General features: G+C 38.2%; 1 protein-coding gene across 2 annotated transcripts in view; it reads right to left on the bottom strand.

Moving 5' to 3' along the window:
- zc3h7a (zinc finger CCCH-type containing 7A) overlaps positions 1–16,901 on the bottom strand; it is a 109,645-nt gene that overhangs the window by 43,812 nt on the left and 48,932 nt on the right. For both annotated transcript variants that reach the window (XM_059979147.1, XM_059979145.1), the window contains 6 exons: positions 15,146–15,340; positions 14,249–14,407; positions 4,043–4,123; positions 3,901–3,951; positions 3,164–3,203; positions 2,627–2,913 (listed from right to left, as the gene is read on the bottom strand). In XM_059979147.1, the coding sequence (XP_059835130.1) occupies positions 2,627–2,913; positions 3,164–3,203; positions 3,901–3,951; positions 4,043–4,123; positions 14,249–14,407; positions 15,146–15,340 (813 nt within the window). The remainder of the gene's footprint in view (positions 1–2,626; positions 2,914–3,163; positions 3,204–3,900; positions 3,952–4,042; positions 4,124–14,248; positions 14,408–15,145; positions 15,341–16,901) is intronic.

Below are 16,901 nucleotides of genomic sequence, written 5' to 3'. Positions count from 1 at the left end.
CTATGCCCTCTAGTTTGGAATGTTACTATCCACTCTATGTTCTTCGGAAGTTTGTATACCACCTTCAGGTCCCCTCTCACCCTCCTTCACTTCAAGGAAAACAAACAAACTTTTCCAATTGTAATTTTCTGAACATTTAAAAATATCTCAATTCAAATTCTATTTTGTTGCATTTTCACAGTAGACATAGAATTCACATCGAACATGCTAAAATTACATCCACAGCGTGTTCCTAAGAATACCGCCCCAATGTCTATTAATTGTTACTCATTTTATATTTAAGTTTGCTGACAACATTGCTGTTCTTGGCTGAATCAGAAGTGGTAACAAATCAACATTTAGGAGTGAGATTGAAAATCTGGCTGAGCGGTGCCACAACAAATTCTTACTCAATGTCAGCAAGACCAAGAAGCTGATTATTGGCTTCAGGAGGAGGAAACCAGAGGTCAATGAGCCTGTCCTCATCTGGAGATCAAAGGTGGAGAGGATCAGTGACTTTAAATTCCTCAGTGTTATTATGTAGAGGACCTATCCCGGGCCCATCTGGTAAGTGCAATTACGAAGAAAGCATGGCAGCACCTCCTATTTTTTTTTAAGAAGTTTGTGAAGATTCAGAGTGACATCTAAAACTTTGACAAAATTCCATAGATGTGTGGTGGAGAGCGTATTGACTGTATCACAACCTGGTATGGAAAAACCAATGCCCTTGAATGAAAGAGCCTTTAAAAAGAAGTGGATCTGGCCCAGTCCATCACAAGTAAAGCCTTTCCCACCACTGGGGACATATACATGGAGTGCTGTTGCAAGAAAGCAACATCCATCATCAAGTACCTCCACCATCCAAGACGTGCATTCTTCTTGCTGTTACTATCAGGTAGAAGGTACAGGAGCCTCAGGATTCACACAGGATCAGGTTCAGGAACAGTTACTACCCTTCAACCGTCAGGTTCGTGAAATAAAGGGGAGAACTTTATTTAACTTCACTTACGCCATCAGTAAACTGTTCCTACAACCTATAGGCTCACTGTGAGGATTCTTCAACTCATTCTCAATATTTATTGCTTTTTTATTTGTTAATTATGTTTTTCTCTTTTGTACTTGCACTGTTCGTTATCTTTTGCACATTGGTTGTTCATTTGTGCTGTCGGATGCGGTCATACTATTATGCTTCTTGGATTTACTGAGTATGCTCGCAAAAAAAAATAAATCTCAGGCTTGTATATGGTGGCATATATGTACTTCAATTATAAATTTACTTTGAACTTTAAACGGGTTTTTATACATGAAGAAATATCTAATGTGGATTCTGCACTTTCCTTGGAATTCTTGTTAATATTAATTCCTGTTGCTGAAGTTCTAGTCAGTTCCAATATCTAATATAACTTGATATCCCCTGTGGGTACATACTCCAGCTTGCACTAACAGAGAAACCTCTATGGCTGTGACATTTCACCCTCTCCAGAAACTGGCAGCTGGGAATGCTAAATCCTAAAACATTGTGGAAACTGAGAAGTTTTCTGGAAGAAGAATTATGCTGTGATACTTGGCATGGAAGCTGGCAGCACTCTGGAACTTCAAGTCATGTTCACAACAGCAAGCAACCATCAGCAGATGTGTTTGGAGCAAAAGCACAAAGTCTAAGCCAGTCCTCAAATACTGAACAGCCCCCAAAAAAAGATGATCATTTAGCGTAGGCCCAGGAATGATAAGACCAGCTGTAGTTCTATATAGGCACAACAGTTAAAACCTGGGACCTTTGCCAATTTCAACCAACTTAATTTTCTAAAGGAGTTACTTTCCGATTTCCATATAAATTCTGATTCTAAAATACTCTCCAAAACTAAAGACAACCAGTGTTTAAAAAAAAAACCTTATTCTATATTAGGCTTCTACAATTCTATACTCGGTCAGCACTTATAAATTATAAGATCATAAGACCATAAGATATAGGAACAGAATTAGGCCATATGGCCCATCAACTCTGCTCCTCCATTTCATCATGGCCGATCCAGTTCCCTCTCAGCCCCAATGTCCCTCCTTCTTTTCATATCTTTTTATGCCCTGACTAATTAAGAATTTTATCAACCTCTGGCTTAAATATACCCAAAGATGTGGCCTCCACAGCTGCCCGTGACAATGAATTGCACAGGCTCATCACTCTCTGGCTAAAGGAATTCCTTCTCATCTCCATTCTGTGTCCTCTGGGTCCCTGGGTCCTCTAGATTTAGAACTTGCCCACCATAGGAAACACCCTCTCCACATCCACTCTATCGAGGCCTTTCGATATTTAATAAGTTCCAATGAGGTCACCTCTCTTTCTTCTGATTTCCAGTGAGTAGAGGCCCAAAGCCGTGAAACACTGTTCATATGACAAGCCTTTCAATCCCGGAATCATTTTCATGAACCTCCTCTGAGCCGTCTCCAACGTTAGCACATCCTTTCTTAGTTAAGGGGCATAAAACCGATCAGAATTCTCAAAATGAGGCCTTTTAAAAAGAGGCTTTTTAAACTCTCAACATTGCATCCTTGCTTTTATATTCTAGTTCTCAATGACACGTGAACAAATGTTTACTAATCCTTCAATTTACTGAAATGTTAGCCTTTACTACAATAAATTATACTTTACCACAGGAGTTTCTTCTAAAGCAGACATAGAATCTAGCAGCTCGTCCAGGTCCTCTCCTATTTTGTCTCCATCAGTAAAATCTAAGCATGACTCAGACACTGGATAAGGTACCCCTCCTCCGTTCATCAGTGTAGCAGTGGGAAGGTTGTTTCTCTCCGACAGATGTACAGGAGGCGACGTAGAATTAGGAACAATTAGAACTGGTGTTGATTCACTCGCAGCTTGAGGGGTTTCATCCGAAGAGACAGATACAGAAACTGGAGATTCCAGACGTAATCCTGGAAAATCTACAAGAGAAGATGCAACATTAACAACAAAGATTTAACATTGGAAAAAGTTTTTATTAATACTGAAAGGGAAAACATTTCATGTGCGTTTTAGTACATATTAGCAACCTGTGTGTGTCACTCTTACATGCAATACAATGTCAGAAGATAGCTTATTTCCCAATACCATGTATATATCACTGACGAGAAAACTCCTCTACTCCCAAACCTCTGCAGAATTTATTGAAATATAAAATGAAATTCATTTTACCTGTTTCAATATCTTCAACTGAACCTGAACCATTACTGGGCTATGGAGAAAATAGAGATATAAATGTTATATACTTTTAAGAGGCACTTACACACACTCACACACACACACATATATATATAGATTACCTGCATGTGTACAGTTTAAATTGGCATCATGGTGAGTGTAGATATTATGAGGTTTTTTCAGAAACCAATACAAATTTAAATTGGTTAGCACAGTGCTTTACAGTACAGATGACACGGGTTCAATTCCCACCGCTGCCTGTAAGGAGTTAGTACATTCTTCCTGTGACTGCATAGGCTTCCTCTGGGTGCTCCAGTTTCCTCCCACAGTCCAAACACATAGCAGGTTAATTGATCACTGTAAATTGTCCTATTAGGCTAAGATTAAATCAGGAGATTGCTGGGCAACACAGCTCAAAGGGCTAAAATAAAAATAAAAACTAATACCAAACTATTAAGATAATTATGTAAAAAGAAATTCTCCAATTTAGAACAGCAAACTTTACAGACTTAGTTGAGGAACTCTGTAGTTGTTATTAATCAGGCAATTGTCACAGTGAGATGTTAACATCTAAAATCTTTGAGAAATCATCAAGAAGAAAAAAATCCGAGCTTGAACGTTAACATACACTAATGAAGCAGGTAAAGCCAAAATATGCTGACATACTGTACACCCTGCACAATTAACACATACAAGAGAGAAAATTAAGCAGCCTAGAAGAATACCCTTACTTGTTTAGAAGATTCAGCAGAAGTAATGGAACTGACAGCAATTAATGGAGGCTGCAAGAAAAAGACAATCATTCAATTAATTACAAGTCCAAAAGATTTGAATTGGAAAATTGATGCAAATAAAAGTATAAAGTGCATTCACCTGAGCACGAACATAAGCTTTCCGAATTTTTAATCCTAATTTCTGAGCCAACTCCTGGGTTAATTTTATTACAACATCATCCTGAAATATAATTTTAAACATATTTTTAGTTTTTTTATTTAAAGGCAGGACTGTTACCAAAAGACAGACGGTTCTATATTGAGTGACAGAAATTGTACAACTGTTAAAAATTCAAGTAGATCAGGGAGAATAACACACAAAATGCTGGAGGAATTTAGCAGGTCAGGTCCTGATGAAGGGTCTCAGCCCAAAATATCGACTGTTACAGTCAGCCCTCCTTATTCATGAATTCTGCATGCGTGAATTCAACCGACCACGAATTGCAAAAACCCAGAAGTGCTCTTCCAGCACTTGTTTTTCGAGCATGTGCAGACTTTTTTTCTCTCGTCATTATTCCCTAAACAATGCAGTATAACAACTACTTTACATAGCATTTACATTGTATTAGGTATTATAAGTAATCTAGAGATGATTTAAAGTATACGAGAGTATGTGCGTGGGTTATCGTGGATCAGGATGGAAAAAAATCGGAAGTTCTCTTAACTAAGTAAGTCGGAACAGGTACATCAGGTATTATTTAGCGTCAGTTAGTCAAGTGTTTGTCTTAGTATATATTTTACCTTTCTATGCATATAAAACACTTAAGAACATATGTATCAGCACCGGGCTTGGGAACTTCTTCCCGAGTTCGATCTAGTGACAGACCGCTATAGAGTGAGCTCTCCACTGTGCCGGATTGATGTGAGGATCAAAGACCCAAAACCCAATAAGGCTACAATTACTCCTTCGTAATAATTGTAGCTTTCATCGGGGCACAGCCTTTCTCACTTTATCCATTAAAATTGTTCCAATCGTTGACCAACTGTAGCCTAACGCTTTTCCAATGACCGATGGTGTTTCACCTCTTTCCGATCGCTTTATTATTTCCACTTTATTTTCAATTGCGATCGTGATTATTTTCATGAATAGAAACACTGATCTCTGCCGCTGGGTCCTAATGTCCACTGCATTGAGACGGTTAAATAAGGTCTGGGGTTCTGCTGGGTCCTAAGATCTTTTTTACATGTTACTTCCATGAACCTTTGGCTAATTGGGGCAGCCGCTTAATTGGGCCAAAACATACCTGTCCTGATGCGTCCCAATTAACCAGAATTCACCATACTTTATCATAGTTTATAGTATATTTTATGTATTGCACTGTACTGCTGCTGCAAAAAGTAAATACATTTCATGACAGGTGTGAGTGGTGATAAATCTGATTCTGATATGGGTCTATTGTGGACTCAGAATGGGAAGGGTGCAAAGAGCTGGGAATCATGGTTGGGGAAAAGGGGAAGGGAGAGGGGGGAAGAGCAGGAAGCACTAGAGAAACATTTTGTAATGATCAATAAACCAATTGTTTGGAATCAAATGACCTTGCCTGGTGTGTCAGGGCTGGGTGTGTTTGCACCTGCTCATGGGACCTTCTCTACCACCTGTCCTATACCCCTCCCATGGTGCTCCATCCTCAACATTCCCAACATGCTTTGCTCCCACCAGATTTACAAACTTGTTCTCCACTCCACATTTGCACTGTGCAAAAGGCTTAAGCACTCTAGCTATATATTAGCACAATACTATAGGTTCCATCTTGACCCTGGGTTCTGTCTGAAGTTTACAAATTCTTCAAGGATGTATTGGGGAGATTGACAGGTGAGCCCTTTGAGGTAACACGCGGAGTATGCCAGCAATCAGTTTTAGGTAAGCAATTGTTCACTGGTTACATTAACTATTGGAATGAAGGAAGTGTATGTGATTTTTCCAAATATGTCAGTGATATGAAAAAAAGGGCATGTTGTGATCAGGATACTGTGATTCTGTAACGGGATCTAGACAGAACAAGTTAGTGGGCAAAAGACTGGCAAATAGAGTTTAATGCGGGCATGTGCGAGGTCAATAGAAATCAAAAGGCAGATTACCTAAATGGAGAAATACTGCCAAGTTGGTTAAGTTCAGAGGAGTCCATGTGTTCTTGTGCATCGCAAAAAGCTAGCAGGTAGGTCCACCAAGCAGTTAAGAAGGCAAACGGGGGACTTCCGGTTAAGATGGCGGTAGCTTAAGTCGCTAAAACTATTGCTCCGCTCCATTTCATATACCTGCATTTATTTCTTACTCTTCCTCCCACTATTGAAGTTGCTGGCTGCACAATGAGTGTATCTAAGCCTGCTAAATCAGCAAAAAAAAACACTCCATCGGGAGCAACCTTGAGTGAAATTGTGTTGCTGTTAGAACAAACCCGACAAGATATGTTTTCTCAGTTTAGTTTGTTGGAACTGAAACTGGATAAAATCAACTCTACACTGGAGAATCATGCTCAACATTTATCACATGTTGAAGAAGTCACGGGGAAACTAGACCATCATTGTAAAGACCTGGAAAGAGTTTGCTCTACCCTAAAGGAGCATAATAGCAAGTTAACTCTTAAAGTTATGGACCTTGAAAGCAGGAGTAGACGCCAAAATCTTCGAATTCTCGGCTTGCCTGAGACTGTTGAAGGGAGATCTCCTGTCGAATTTTTCTCAAACTTTCTATGTGAGATCTTTGGAAGCGAAGTACTTTCCAGTCCTCCAGAGATTGATCTTTACATCTCGCTCAACGGATGGCCAGAGACCACGTCCAGTGATAATTCACCTACCATATCCAGTGATAATTCACCTCCATCGTTACCAAATCAAGGATTTACTAATTAAAGAAGCTCGCCAATGTAAAATGCTTCAATATAAAGGTCATGCTATCCATTTAGTAGAGAACTATGCACCTCAAGTTATGAGTCAACGTGCTGAATACAGAGGAGTAATGAAAACTCTCTACGATCGTGGACTTCAACCGTCTCTCGCCTATCCAGCCCGGCTCTGAATCAAGCTTAGGAACAGCGATTCTAAATGTTTCGATTCAGTTGCAAAGGCGCAGACCTTCATTGATAGCCTATCTGCTACTTCGAGTTCCTCAGATATGATATGATTTTTTTTTTCATCTCAGCCTTTTTCATAGGCTCCTCTTAAAGGTCTTTGGAGACTTTATTTCAAAATGGAGTTGGTGTCGCTTTGAAAAATTGATATCAATTCGTGAAGTGACGACGTCCTTGACTGGTTTTTTGTTTTTCTTTTCAGACTCCAGTCTCCAGTTTCTACAAATCTTGATTTTTTTTTTAATTTAAAATTTAGCTGTTGTCGCATCTATTTAATTAGTAGCTTAATTATGTTGCATTGTCCTATTGAAGTGTTTTTTTTTATTTTCTCAATTTTAGTTTCTATCCTACATAATTTTAGTTCTTTAAAGGTGATTTTTTTTTTTCCTCTTCAGTTAGATTATTTTAACCTTAAGCAGCAGTTGATGCTGTACCTTTAAACTCAGTTTCAGGTTTGGATCAAATTCCTCTCGAATGGATTTTTCTTTGGTGGTTTTTTCCCCCGTGTTTCAAGATGCTATTTTGTTTTATTTTCTTCTTTTCATGATTCGGTTGGATTACTTATTTTGACGTTAAAGTTTTTTTTTCTGTATAACTGAGTTTATAGATTATCTTTTTTTCGGTTTATCAACTCGAGCGGGAAGGTTGGAGTAAAGTTTTTTTTAAGACCATTATTATACTTTAAGATTTACAAACTTTGAATGCATTGACTTTTCTTGTTAAGGTAAATCTTTGTTTGTAACTGTTAAAGCTTTTTGGTGTTTATTTCCATTACTGTATCAACAGTTGGAGTGGAGATAATTAAGATGTTACCTAATTGGAAGTCCAGTAGGGGATTAGTTTTTCTCGGAGAGCTTGCTGCTTCATATTTGCAGCTTTCTTGTTGTAGGTTTAGAGGGTGTGGGTGGGAACTCCAATGCTAATATTATATATGGAATTTTGACATATTTGTACTATACAGGATGTCATGTCATTTTTTTCTTCTATACTTCTGCCCCAGAATTACACATAAATTTCAGATATGGTTTAATGCCTGCTATCCTTTTTTTTCTTATGTTCAATAGTTAGTCCATTGAACTTTGTCAGCTGGAATGTTAAGGGTTTGAATCATCCAGTTAAAAGGGGGAGAGTGTTCGCACATCTTAAACAGCTTAAGCAGTGGTAGTCTTTTTACAAGAAGCACATATTCATCACTCAGATAATTCTCGTCTTATGGCCCAATGGGCAGGACAACACTTTCATTCAACTTTTCAAGCCAAGGCGAGGGGCGATTCAATTCTTATAAACAAAAATGTTTCTTTCAAGCTTCATAATAAGATATCTGATCCTAATGGTCATTTTATTATTGTTTCGGGGAAACTTTATAATACACGGGTGGTCTTAGCCAACCTTTATGCTCCTAATTCGGATGATATAGGGTTTTTTGACCGTTTTTTTCTTCATTGCCAGAACTGTTCATACTCTCTTATATTGGGTGGTGACTTTAACTGTTGGCTGGATCCAGTTTTGGACAGATCTTCTTCTATGCCTAGACAATTAAGTAAATCTGCTTTATTTATTCAATCATTTCTTTCTAATTATGGAATATCTGATATTTGGCATTTCTTTCATCCACATGAAAGAGATTACTCCTTTTTCTCACAAGTTCACCATACATTTACTAGAATCGACTATTTTTTAATTGATAATCAATTGATCCCATCTGTCTGTTTTTGTGACTATAAGAGTATATTGATTTCAGATCAGGCCCCACTTACATTGTCCATAGTTCTCCCTGGCCTCCCTCAAGTAAATAAACACTGGCGTTTTAATCCAACCTTGTTGTCGGATAACGACTTTGTAAAATTTATGGAGGATCAGATAACTTTCTTTTTAAATACTACCTGAAACCTCTAGTCAGGTGGTTTGGGACGCAATGAAAGCATATATAAGAGGTCAAATAATTTCCTACACAGCAAATTTGAAAAGAAAGATTCACAAAGAATGTTTAGAACTGATCAATCAGATTAAAGCTATAGACCAATTATATGCCCAGGTCAAGGATCTGTAGTTAAATAAGAAAAGAATGGAACTTCAAACTAAATTTAATCTTATTTCTACTTATCCGATTGAACGCCAACTTTTGGGCAGTTGGAGTAAGTTCTATATTCACGGGGATAAATCTGGTAAGTCCTTAGTTAACCAACTTGGGCACTCTAAAGCAAAACAACACATCACTAAAATTCAAATGAGTAATGGGAATATTAGTGTGGACCAGTCTGAAATTAATGATACATTCAGGAATTTTTACTCTCAAATTCACACCTCTGAATCCTTTAATGGTATTACTACTGTTATGCAATTTTTAGATAGTTTAAATATTCTTAAACTTTCTTCTGATCTTAAACATAAATTGAATGAGCCATTATCCTCAGAGGAAATATCCTCTGCTATTTCTGCTTCGCAGCCTGGTAAATCTTCTGGTCCTGATGGGTTCTCTACAGAATTTTATAAATCATTTTCCTCATTGCTCTTATCCCAACTTAGTTTAGTTTTTTCTGATTCTTTTAAACAAAATAAATTGCATCATTTGATGAGGCTTGTATCATTCTTTTAGCGAGAAAAGGTAAGGATCCATTAGAATGTGCTTCATACAGGCCGATTTCTCTATTAAACATAGATGCTAAAATTTTAACTAAAGTTTTGGCCCGTAGGCTGGAGGCTAATTACCCTTAATTATCTCTGAGGATCAATCTGGCTTCATTAAAATTCACCTTCACTTTTTCAATATTAGACATCTTTTTAATATTCTATATTCATCTTCATCAGGGACCCCTGAATGTGTTATCTCTCTTGATGCCGAAAAGGCGTTTGATCGGGTGGAGTGGCACTATTTGCGGTTTTAGAAAAATTTGATTTTGGATATAATTTTATTAAGTGGATTAAGTTACTATATTCCCATCAAATTGCATCAGTTTTGACTAATTCCCAGCAATCCCAACCGTTTGATCTTAAATGTGGCACCTGACAGGGATGCCCTTTAAGTCCTCTGTTATTTGATCTGGCTATCGAACCATTGGCAATTGCGTTTCGCAGTTGTACTGAACTGACTGGGATCTGGAGGGGCGGTTTTGAGCACAAAGACTCTCTATACGCTGATGATTTGTTACTTTTTATAAGTACCTCCTTACCTTTGTTGTTTTCACTTCTCAATAAATTTAGTCAGCTATCCGGATACAAACTTAATCTACATAAGAATGAACTTTTTCCGATAAATAAGGAAGCACAAGAATTAGAATTTCACAATCTCACTTTTAAAGTAGTAAACAATTGTTTTACTTACCTTGGTATTATCGTAACAAGGAACTATAATCGACTGTTCGATGAGAATTTCAATAATCTTTTAAATTTTACAAAACAGAGATTGGCACAGTGGTCACCTCTGTCCATGTCTTTAATTGGATGAATTAATGTAATTAAAATGTATATTCTCCCTAAATTTTTATACTTATTTCAATCTTTACCTATATTTATTCCTAAAGTTTTTTTTGATTCTTTAGATTCTATTATCTCGTCATACCTATAAACAGCCCAGACTCAATAAAGCTCATCTCCAAAAGCCTAAAAGAGAAGGAGGCTTGGCGTTGCCTAATTTTTGTATTGGGCAGCCAATATTCATAATATTATCTTTTGGTCCTACTTTTATAATCAGTCTGTTTGTCCAACATGGGTGGCAATGGAATTAAATGCTTATAAGAAATTATCTATTCCAGCTTTACTTGGATTTGTTCTTCCTTGCCAATTGCCAAAATCTATTATTAATCCTGTAATCAGGCCTACTCTGAGAACATGGGCTCAATTTAGAAAATACCATGGTCTTTATAGTTTTTCCCTCTCTAGTCCTATTCTATACAATCATTTATTTCAATCGTCTATGCAGGATTCCACATTCCAAGACTCGTGTAGGAGAGGTATCAAGCATTTTGAAGATCTTTTTATAGACAATCGGTTTGCGTCTTTTGAACAGTTGTCTATAAAGTTTAATTTACTGAATATTCTCTTTTTTCGATACCTTCAAATTAGACATTTTATTAGCCCTTTAATACCACATTTTCCTGAACAACCTGATAAGAATGTTGTAGACTTGTTTCTTCAAATGAACCCCTTGGGCAAAGGCGTAATCTCTACTATTTGTGCTAAATTAATGATTCTCAGACAAGGCCCTTGTGATAAAATTAAAACTGCTTGGGAGCACAACTTAGGTTTTTCTTTGTCCGACAAGGTTTGGGATTCAATTTTTAAATCCGTCAATTCAATCTCATGTGCTCGCCATTGTCTCCTGCAGTTTAAAGTCGTCCACAGGGCTCATACGTCCAAAACCAAATTGGCGAAGTTCTATCCTGACATTAGTCCCTGGTGTGACAAATGCAAAGGAGGTGAGGCCTCCCTTTGCCATTTGTATTGGGCCTGACCTACTCTGGAAAAATTTTGGAAAGATGTTTTTTTAACTTTATCTTCTATATTAAATTGTCATTTGGAACTTGAAACTTTGATCGCTCTGTTTGGTATTCTTCGAGACCCTGACAAGCATTTGACCCCGGCTAAACAACGAACATTGTCTTTTGCCTCTCTTCTAGCCAGACGAGCAGTACTCCTTAAATGGAGAGATATAGTTCCCCCTACCTATGCTCAGTGGCTGAGGGATATTATGTCTTGTTTAGATCTCAGAAAGATTCACTACTCACTTTCTAATTCGGACATAAAGTTCCATAGGGCGTGGGTGAGAATGTGAAAAGGGTAAGGGGTACGTGTAGAGCGGGTGGGTGAGGGGTACGTGTAGAGCGGGTGGGTGAGGGGTACGTGTAGAGCGGGTGGGTGAGGGGTACGTGTAGAGCGGGTGGGTGAGGGGTACGTGTAGAGCGGGTGGGTGAGGGGTACGTGTAGAGCGGGTGGGTGAGGGGTACGTGTAGAGCGGGTGGGTGAGGGGTACGTGTAGAGCGGGTGGGTGAGGGGTACGTGTAGAGCGGGTGGGTGAGGGGTAAGTGCAGCAAAATATGTAGACAGGACGAGAGAGGTACGTCATTGGGGAAGTAAGGAGAGGTAGCTAAAATAAGGTGCCAGGCCAGACGTGGAGACCACAAGGTAAAGGGAACCTGCAACCACAAGACAATGTGCTTGGCAAATTATTTTGAGTATACCTATTTCAAGTGTTTTGATTTCAAGTGTATTAATTCCAAGTATTACGCTTGAACCTTTGCTAATTCTGAGTATTTCGCATGATTAGCTATGCAATAACTAATCAATTGATGAATTCGAATCGGCAACCATACTTGCGAATGTAGTACCCTGCTTTTGGGTATAAATATGACCTTTGTAAACCGACAAATTGGGAGTTCGCTACCTTACGCCCGAAGTGTGTGGGGCTGCGAACTCCTCTTTGAATAAAAACCGTTTCAGAAGTAATTTTGTGTCTCTGGCGTTTTTCCTCAACTGAGCAGGTTAATAATTTCAGGTTGACATGGGGATCTTTTCTCGAATATTTTCATAACTCTCACCTAGATTGACAGGTGTTTGTTCTTTTTCCCCTTGATAATCAGACCCTACATTTCCAGCTTTTTTTAAAAAAAACTTTTGTTTTTTTCTGATTAGGTAGCAGGCTGCACGCGCCCCCCCCTTTTTTTTATTACAATATGTAGTTCTGGGGTAATAAAAGAGTATCTCATATAATGGTTGGCTTGGAGTTGGATAGGTGATGGATTGGGTGCTTTTCTTCTTTTCTCTTTTTTTTCCTTTTTTACTATGAGTGACTTGCTCATTTGTTAAGACATGTATTATTGTTATTTTTGTTTATATGGCAATGATCCTTCTATATATAGTATTGATTTTCTTTTCTTCATTGTAGTCTTGTAGAAAATTATAAATAAAATATTTTAAAAAGGCAAACAGCATTTTGAACTGCATTACAAATATGTTATTTTTTTAAAAATAGGAAGGCTTTGAAACAACTGTACAGGCCTCACAAGGAATACTGCACATCAAGTTTGGTCCACTTACTTGCACAAAGATATACAGTAGTAACACTAAAGGTAATACAACGGAGACTCACTCGGCTCATTCTTGGGACGGGATGGATGCCCTACCACAAGAGACTAAATAGTTTGGGTTAGGATTCCTCAGAGTTTAGAAGGTTGAAAGATGACCTTATTCAAAAATATAGAATACTAAGGAGGCTTGACAGGGTGGATAATTGGAATGTTTTTGCTAATGCAAGAGTCTTAAACCAAGGGACAAGCTAAGAAAGGGTCTGGTCATTTAAAAGTGAGGTTTGTAGAAATTTCTTCCAGCGGAAGGTGGCGGAACGCTGGAATTCTCTGCTGCAGTATTTTGTGAAAGCTGAATTGTTAGAAGTACTTAAAGTGAAGGTCGATAAATATGTGACAAATAGGGGGATAGAGCTGTGAGGAGAAATGGCATTGAGAAGAGCACAGATGAGTTATGAACACTGGATAATTGGGAAAGCATGAAGGGCCTAATCTCTATTTTCTTGTGTTAAGTTCCTTTTACAATGTGGGTTTCTCTTAAGTGTTCCCAGTTTCTCCCACATCTGAAAAATGACCCCCAAAACAGGTCGACACCAGGAGAATTAGAAAGGAGATCTTATGGGTAGAGAATAAATGAAGTAATTACAGGAAAGTAAATACAGGGTAAGACTGTTAGGATTGCTTTGATTGTCAGTAGAGACAGAACAGCCTGGCATGAGAAATGTGAAGTATGATTATGAAATAAAAAATTCAAAGTAAATACATTATCAAAGCACATGGATTCATTTTCTTGTGGGCATTCACAGTAAATACGAATAAACACTATAGTCGGTGAAAAATCTGCATAGACAATTACAAAAAAACCCAAAATAGTAATAGTAATAAACATAGAGAACACGAGTTATAGAGTCCTTGAAAGAGAGTCCATTGTTTGTGAAAACAGTACAGTGATGGGGTGATTGAAGTCATCAGCACTGGTTCAGGAGTTGACTGTCGAAGGGTGATAACCTGGTTGTGTGACACCTAAGGCTCCTCTACCTCCTTCGCGAAGACAGCAACGGAAAAAAAAAGAAATCGCATGCCTAATTTATCCTCCACTTAAAATTACTTCAATAAAATACTTTAAAATAAAATCACAATACAAGACTGACATGTTGAAAGTTTTCTAGAAAATAGGTACAAAACAGAATATGGAGATTTAAATGGTAGTTCTCTTACATGTGGCACAGCCAGTGAGCACTTTGCGACAGCATCATAGGCTTCTTTATGTCTTCCTAATTCTTTCAAGGACTTTCCTTTTCGGAAGAGTGCTCTGCAGTTATTATGATTCAGGTGTAAAGCTTTGTCACAATCTTCTAGTACTTGATTATAGAGACCCTGAAATGACAAGTAGTACAATGTAGAAACTTAGAGGATGACAAAAACAATTACTTTTGACAATCAACAAAACCTAACAATGAAAGCAAAATAATCTTTGCTGGAAGAGTCAGGAACAGCAAAGGATCAGTTGTGATGTCAATAAAGATGAAAAAAAGCATCTTGTAAAAATGCCTTTCAAAACAAGTTAAATAATAAAATTGCCATCATAAGAATAATAAGACCATAAGATATAGAAGCAGAATTAGGCCATTTGGCCCATCGAGTCCATTCCACCATTTCATCACGGCTGATTTATTTTTCCCCTCAGCTTCCAGCTCCTGCTACTCCCTCTATCTCTTCATGCCCTGACCAATCAAGAATCTATTAACCTCTGCCTTAAATATACATAAAGACTTGGCCTCCACAGCCACATGTGGCAATAAATTCCACAGATTCACCACACTCTGACTAAAGAAGTTCCTTCTCATCTCTGTTCTAGAAGGACGCCCCTCTATTTTTAGTCTGTGTTCTTTGGTCGTAGAGCTTCCCACCATAGGAAATACCCGCTGCACTTCCACTCTATCAAGGTCTTTCACCATTCAATCAGGTCACCCCTCATTCTTCTGAATTCCAGGGAATACAGTCCCAGATCCATCAAATGCTCTTCATGATGAAAAGTCTCATTATTCCTGTCAAACGTTACCAAAATTTCTTAGTAAAAAATTTAAACTATGTAGCAATTTTAAAATATCTTACCATATTCAGATAGCAGGCAGCACGATTTGCATAAAGCTTCTCTATTACTCCATTCACAATACTGATTTCTTCAGATGCATACTCAGCCACATTCAAGGCCTCAGTATATTGATTCAAAGCCTCTGCCCATTTGCCTTCTCTAAACTTATCATTGCCCTCATCATATAAATTTTTCACAAGTTCTTGAAGAAATACCTATAAAGAAAAATTATGTAAGTGCAAACATTAAGTTACACATTTAGAAACTTACTCTAATGCATTTATTTACTTTGACTTTATTTATGAAATGCAAGGACAAGACAGGGAACTGTAAGTCTAACATCAGTGGTGGAAAAGTTAATATAATGGTTTCTGAGAGACAGGATCCAAATTCATTTGGAAAGTCAAAGACTGATTAGCGATAGTCAGCATAGCTTTGTGTGTGGAAAATCACATCTCACCAATATGATTATTTTCTTTTGAAGATGTGACCACGAGGAATGGTGAGGGCAGGGGCTGTAGACATAATCTACAAAGCCCTTGAAAAAGTCCCACATGGTAGGCTAGTCCAGAAGGCTAGATCACAAGGGATCCAGGGTGTGCTAGCTAAATAGATACAAAATGACCTTGGTGATAGGGGTCAGACAGCGGTAGAGAACATTGTTTTTCAGTCTGGAGGCCTAAGACCAATAGTATGCTGCAGTGGTGTGCGTCATCTATATTAATGATCTGGTTGAGAATGTAAGGTTTGTAAGATTTGAAAAATAGGTGGCAAGGTGGAGAGTGAAGTAGGTTGTCTAAGATCTGAACAGGATCTAGAGCAACTGAGAAAGTGGCCAAGGAATGGTAGGTGGAATCTAACTTGGTTAAATGCAAAGTGATGCACTTTGCTAAGTTAAACCAAGGCAGGACTTAAATGGCAAAGCACTAGGGAGTGTTGTACAACAGAGACCTTTGGGTACACGTATATAGTTCCCTGAAAGCTGCAATACAGGTAGACAGAGTGAAGAAGGTGTTTGGCACGTTTGCCTTCATTGGGCAGGAAGTCAAGTACAAGAGTTGGGACGTCATGTTACAACTATAGAAAAAGCTGATGAGACTGCACTTGAAGTTTTGCAAGCAGTTCTAGCTAAAGGAAGGACAACATCAAGCTGGAAAAACTGAAGAAAAGATTCACAAGGATACGAGAGGGACTGGATGTTTCCCCTGGAGTGCAGAAAATTGAGGATGAGGGCTTTAGATAAAGTAAAAGATTATAGTCTTATTTTCCCTTAATTATGGGGGTCTAAAGCTAAGGGGTATGGACTGGTAGTGAGAAGGGAAAAATTGAAAGGGGACCCATAGAGAGGGTAATGGGCATGTAGAACAAGTAGCAGAGGAATGTATAATTTCATCATAAAAAAAGTATTTAGACAGGTACATGGATAGGAAAGATTTATCACCACAAGACATGGGAGCAAATCAGGCTATTCAGCTTAGAGTCTGCTCCACCACTCCATCAAGCTGATCTATTGTCCCTCTTAGCCCCATTCTCCTGCCTTCTCTCCAGAATACTTAACACCTTGTTAAATTAGGAACCTATCAACCTCTGCTTTAAGTATACTCAGTGACATGGCCTCCACACTGCCTGTGCCAATGAATGACACAGATTCATTACCCTCTGGCTAAAGAAATTCCTCCTCACCTCTCTTCTAAATGCACATTCCTCTATTTTGATGCTGTGTCCTCTGGTCCTGGACTCAACCACTACAGGACTAAACATCCTCTCCACAGCCAC

This window comes from Hypanus sabinus, chromosome 9 (genome assembly GCF_030144855.1).
Source record: "Hypanus sabinus isolate sHypSab1 chromosome 9, sHypSab1.hap1, whole genome shotgun sequence".
In the NCBI taxonomy this organism is placed as follows: Eukaryota; Metazoa; Chordata; class Chondrichthyes; order Myliobatiformes; family Dasyatidae; genus Hypanus; species Hypanus sabinus.
Note: the sequence above shows the minus strand (reverse complement) of the source record. Positions and strands in the feature narration are given on the sequence as shown.